This window comes from Microtus ochrogaster, chromosome 7, assembly GCF_000317375.1.
Source record: "Microtus ochrogaster isolate Prairie Vole_2 chromosome 7, MicOch1.0, whole genome shotgun sequence".
Taxonomy (NCBI): domain Eukaryota; kingdom Metazoa; phylum Chordata; class Mammalia; order Rodentia; family Cricetidae; genus Microtus; species Microtus ochrogaster.
The window spans coordinates 20,827,133-20,833,071 of record NC_022014.1 but is presented as its reverse complement, the minus strand read 5'-3'; the positions used below and the strand labels follow the sequence as shown (position 1 = coordinate 20,833,071).

The 5,939-nt window shown below is 43.5% G+C and overlaps 1 protein-coding gene across 1 annotated transcript in view; it reads left to right on the top strand.

Annotated features, from left to right (window-relative positions):
* Kiaa0100 (KIAA0100 ortholog) overlaps positions 1 to 5,939 on the top strand; it is a 32,864-nt gene that overhangs the window by 13,884 nt on the left and 13,041 nt on the right. The window contains exons 24-25 of the mRNA XM_026780866.1: positions 1,232 to 1,526; positions 4,692 to 4,849. Coding sequence (XP_026636667.1) covers positions 1,232 to 1,526; positions 4,692 to 4,849 — 453 coding nt within the window. The remainder of the gene's footprint in view (positions 1 to 1,231; positions 1,527 to 4,691; positions 4,850 to 5,939) is intronic.

The following is a 5,939-nucleotide window of genomic DNA, read 5'->3' as shown; positions in this document are numbered from 1 at the left end:
AACTCACAGAGATCCGCCTGCCTCTGCCTCCCGAGTGCTGGGATTAAAGGCGTGCGCCACCACCGCCCGGCGACTACTGGTTTCTTAAATAACAGAAATTTCTAGTGGTTTCGGAGACTTGAGAGGTCCAATAATAGAGTGTCAGTCATGGCTCTTGCTGTCATGTGGGCCCTACCCTCCTTCATGTTCTGATTCACTCTTAATTATCTTCTGACTCCAACTATGATCACATTGGGGGTGAGAAGTAATTTCTGGTAAGGTTCCTAACCATAGCATGTGTGTCTTTCTGATACAGTTACTTGGTGTAGTTGTGTCACTTTCTCTTCTTTTTTTTTTTTTTTTTTTTTTGAGGTTGAATGTTTATTCAGGGGGTTATGGAGGAGGAAGGGTGAAGGGGGGGACAGAGAGAGAGAGAAGAGGAGAAAGAGACAAAGAAGGGGGGAAGCAGAGAAGTGGGGAGAGAGGCAGAAGCGAAGCTGCCTCTTGGAGAGGAAGATGGAAAAGAGCTCTCTTCTTCCTTTTAAGATTGCTTATTGGGTGAGGAGGCGTGTATGCATGCAGATCAGAGGACAACTAGTGTGGGTGATTTTCTCCTCCCACCATATTAGTCCAGGAGACCCAACTCAAGGCCTCAGGTTTGGTGGCTGCACCTTTACCCACAGACTCATCTCACCAGCTTTTAAAAATTTATCTTTATTACATTTTTTGTGTGTGTCTCCTTAGGTCTTCAGGCTTGGCGGCAAGATCTTTTTAAGTGCTGAGCCATATCGCTGGCCCCTTGCTGCTATGGCTTTTTTTTCCCTTCAAACCCAAGCTTGATTTGAATTTTCTGTCCTTCACCACTGCCTTAAGTGTTTGCAAAGCCTTGAGTTCAAACCCCAGCACAACCACTCCCCCCATAAAGAAAATCTCTTGATTTCTCCCTCTGACAAGTCTCTTGGTCTTCATGAAGTAAAGTAAAAGTTTTTAACACTTCATGTAGTGCTGGCTTTCTCCGTCTCTCCCAATATAGGACAGCTTTTGAAATTAGCAGATTCATTAAAAATGCATTAGGTATAGTTAGGAGTAAAGTAATGTACAGACTAAGACCACTTAATATTTCTTTCTTCAGGGTCTTCTCATCTCTTCCCCCAGAGCCACCTTGGTTTAACAAGTCTGTCTCTGCATTTTTTTGCCCAGGAGTAGTGGCGGTATGTCTGTGTAATCCTGGTGTCCTTTGCCCTTTCCTCAGGAGCTCTCTACTCGAGATGGTGACCCTGCCTTTCATACACATCAGCTGTACTTGGTAGACCTACGGATTTCCTGGACGACCACCAACAGGGACATTGCCTTTGGCTTATACGATGGCTACAAAAAGGCAGCTGTACTCAAACGTAATCTCTCTACTGAGGCCCTGAAAGGTTTGAAGATTGATCCCCAGATGTCAGCCAAAAAGCCAAAACGTGGTATCCCACCTAATGCCCAAGTCCCACCTCACGTCAGCACTCCCAGCTTCAGTGGACGGCCTGATAAGGGATCATCAGGAGGTAGGCCGGAGCAGATGATGCTCGGGTTTAGGGTTAGAACATGAACATGGGCTTGGAAAAGGTTTTATGAAACTAGCATTTTTATATGTTTGCCCATCTTAGGTTTATAAAGCTTCCTCATAAAGAGGAAGCGTCAGAAATCTGACCCTGTGTCCAGGAAGAGATCAGCAAGTATTGGGGTCAAAAGAGCAAGTTCCAGGACAGTCAGGGCTACACAGAGAAACCCTGTTGCAAGAAAAAAAAATTGTTTCCTTTCTTTCTTTTTTCTTTCTCCCTTTCTTTCTTTCTTCCTTTTTTCTTTCTTTCTTTTTATTTATTTATTTAAGCAGGGTTTCTCTGTGTAATAGCTGTGACTGTGCTCTTTTTCTAATTTTTAATGTTGAACATTGAGCTCAAGACTTTGTGTATTCTAGGCAAATACTAACACCATATCCACAGTTTTGTATCGTTTTGATCTAATTATTTTTTTCAGGCAACAAAAATTTAAGTACTTAATTGGCATAAAACTGAAACACAGCTGAGTGGTGGTGGTGGACGCCTTTAATCCCAGCCCTCGGGGAGCAAAGGGCAGGCGGATCTCTGTGAATTTGAGGCCACCCTGGTCCACAGAATGAGTTCCAGTACAGGATCCAAAGCTACAGAGAAACCCTGTCTCAAAGGGAAAAAAACGGAACTGAAGCAGTATTAAGTTCTTTATCTGCTGAGCCATCTCTCCAGCACCCTGGGAAAAAATTTAAAAGATAAGACTTGGGCAAGAAATGTGTGGGTGAGCCTGAGAACAAGGTGAAAAGTGGTAAATGCCACAAGAAGAATTCAAAGACGAGGGACATTACATGACAGGGCATACAATCAGGCAGGGGTTTATTGAGGCACTATCATTTGAGCCTAATTTTAAGATATGGCATGATTGGAATGTGGGAAAGGGGGCAGTCAGTGAGTAGGAATGGCATTGGGAGAGGGTGCTGTGTTCAAAGGAGAGTGAACAGTTTTCTCTGACATGGTACCAAATGGAATGAGAAAATGGGTTAAAAAGAAAGCACAGAGATCATTTGGGGACCTTCCTCGCAGGTCCTTCTTCGTTAGGGACAGTGAAACACTGAAGGTCTTTGACTAGACTGTGGTAGATTCTGGCTGTTAGGGAGGTAACTGTAGCAGTGTGTGTGAGAGGGCTCCATGTGGACAAGCAGTTGAGGAAACTCACAATATGTCAACAGGAGGCAGCAAGGGCTGAAGGAGGTGGAGCAGCTGGAATGCTGCTGTGTACAGACATGGCTGCTGGAAGAAGTTAAAGTGAAAAAAGAAGCTTGGTGTACAGCACTGTAGAGGCAGCGACATTAGTCTCAGCTCGAGGGCCAGCCTGGTCTACATATATTCCAGGATGGTCAGGGCCACATAATAAATAGAGAAACTGTCTCAAGCAAAACAAGTAGGGGTTAAAGAAGTGGCTTAGTGATTAAGAGCATTGGTTGCTCTTCTAGAGGATCCAAATTCAGTTTCCAGCCCTTAGGGTGGTAGCCTGCAACTCCAGTTCCAAGGAATCTAATGTCCTCTGGCTTCTTTAGATACTGTGTATGTCTGATGCACAGGCATACACATTGAGGCAAAACACATATACTTAAAATAAAAATCTTTTTTAAAGGGCAGGTGGTATAGCTGGGCAGTAGTCACATTCACCTTTAAATCCACCACTTGGGAGACAGAGGCAACTGAATCTCTGAATTCGAGGTCAGCCTGGTCTAAGAGTGAGTTCCAGGACAGCCAAGGCTATTACACGGTAAAACCCTGTCTCAAAAAAAAAAAAAAAAAGAAAGAAAGAAAAGGAAAAAGTGAGTGGGTAGTGACACCTAAAGTTTGTGGCTATTGATCTGTGGGCACATTGGTAACTGTGGTATCAGTAATAGACTGAAGAGCTTTGGGCACGCTGAACCTGTGGCAGTGGTAGGATATCTAGGCAAGTCTGACATCTGGAAATGAGTCTAAGGCTTTTAGCTAGAGATAAGAGTTTCTGAACATTTCTTCACAGAGCTAAAACTTAATGCCAAAAAGTTGATAGTAGTGGGCTGGAGAGATGGCTCAGAGGTTAAGAGCATTGCCTGCTCTTCCAGAGGTCCTGAGTTCAATTTCCAGCAACCACATGGTGGCTCGCAACCATCTGTAATGAGGTCTGATGCCGTCTTCTGGCCTTCAGGCATACACGCAGAAAGAATATTGTATACATAAAAATAAATATTTAAAAAAAAAGATGATAGTAGTTGCTATTGTGTAGTAGATACTCAGCAAAAACGTTATTTCATTAAGTCGTCACAAGAGCTTTATGAGATAGTTGCTGTTATTTTACAGATAAGGAAACTGAGTCACAAAGAGTATAAGCAAGCTGCCCAAAGTCACAATTGAATAGTTGTTAGAGAGATAGGAACTTGACCACAGGCAGGCTAGTCTAATTCTGACACTACTCCTAACCATAATACTCTGTTAGACAAACTTACTAAGAGAAAGGAGGGGACATGCCAGGGTCTCAGGAGATACTTCTAAGAACGTCTAAGACCTTCGGGAGAAGTAGCCAAGCTAGAATATGTTACCACTGCTGACAAGGGAGTAGGAGGGAATAGTCATAACCAAGTATGTGAAAAGGAGAAAAGCGGGGACTGGAGAAATGGCTCAGCAGTTTAGAGCACTTGCTGCTTTTACAGAGGACCTGGGTTCAATTCCTACCACTGTCATGGTCGGGCCCTTAGGGAAAAAACTAGTGCCATTTAAACTGATGGGGGGTTTTTTTGTTTTGTTTTTGTTTTTTGTTTTTCAAAACAGGGTTCCTCAGTAGCTTTGGAGTCTTAGAACTAGCTCTGTAGGACCAAACTGGCCTCGAACTCAAGAGATCTGCCTGCCTCTGCCTCCCGAGTGCTAGGATTAAATGCATGCACCACCACTGCCCGGCTAAACTGGTGTTTCTATTTCCATTGGAAATCTTTTATTAACATTGATGGGGGAACTAAGAAACTTTTACTATTTTGGATTGAGGGTGGGGTAGAGTGAACTGGACCGGTGTTCCGGGTTGAAAGATATATCTCAGCCCTTACCTAGATAGGAATTAATGGAAGATCAGTGTGGCCCTGAAGATATTCTCTTTCCCTTTGAGATGGTGACCTTTCTCCACTTCTTTCCCAGGTGCTTACATGTTACAGAAGCTGATTGAAGAGACAGATAGGTTTGTAGTATTCACAGAAGAGGAGTCCGGTATGAGTGACCAGTTGTGTGGCATTGCTGCCTGCCAGACGGATGACATATACAACCGAAACTGCCTTATTGAGCTGGTTAACTGCCAGGTACGTTTTCTTTATAGGATGCCAAAAAGGCTAGATCCCAATCATATTGTTTACTTTGCACCAGTTAAAAAAATATTTTTTAAAGATCTCTTTTTTTTGTTTGTTTGTTTGTTTTTGAGACAGGGTTTCTCTGTGGTTTTGGAGCCTGTCCTGGAACTAGCTCTTGTAGACCAGGCTGGTCTCGAACTCACAAAGATCTGCCTGCCTCTGCCTCCTGAGTGCTGGGATTAAAGGCGTGCGCCACCACCACCCGGCTTTTTTTTTTTTTTTTTTTTTTTTTTTGGTTTTTTTGAGACAGGGTTTCTCTGTGGCTTTGGAGCCTGTCCTGGAACTAGCTCTTGTAGACCAGGCTGGTCTCGAACTCACAGAGATCCGCCTGCCTCTGCCTCCCGAGTGCTGGGATTACGCCCGGCTTTTTTTTAAAGATCTTTGACTCCAGCACGTGGGAGGCAGAACCTGGTAGATCTCTGAATTTGAGGACAATATAGTGAGACACTGTCTCAAAATAATTAAAATAAACAAAACAATAAAATAGGATCCCACTGTATAGCTCAGACTGGCCTCAAACTTGACCATCTTGCCTTGGTTTTTTTTTTTTAATATTTATTTATTTATTTATTTATTTATTATGTATACAATGTTCTGTCTGTGTGTATGCCTGCTGGCCAGAAGAGGGCACCAGACCTCATTACAGGTGGTTGTGAGCCACCATGTGGTTGCTAGGAATTGAACTCAGGACCTTTGGAAGAGCAGGCACTGCTCTTAACCTCTGAGCCATCTCTCTAGCCCTTGCCTTGGTTTTTTGAATGCAGAAGTTATGAGTGTGCTTCTCCACATCTAAACTGAAGAAGGGTGGATAGACCTCTGATTTGTTCCGTTAGTTTGGTTGGTTGGTTTTTGTTTTTTTAGTTTGGTTTGGTATTTTGAGGCAGGATTTCTCTGTAGCTTTGGAGCCTGTCCTGGAATTCACTCTTGTAGACCAGACTAGCCTTCAGCTCACAGAGATTCACCTGCCTCTGCCTCCCGAATGCTATGATTAAAGGCGTGCGCCACCACTGCCCTACCTGTTTGTTTTTCTTTTTTTCTTTTT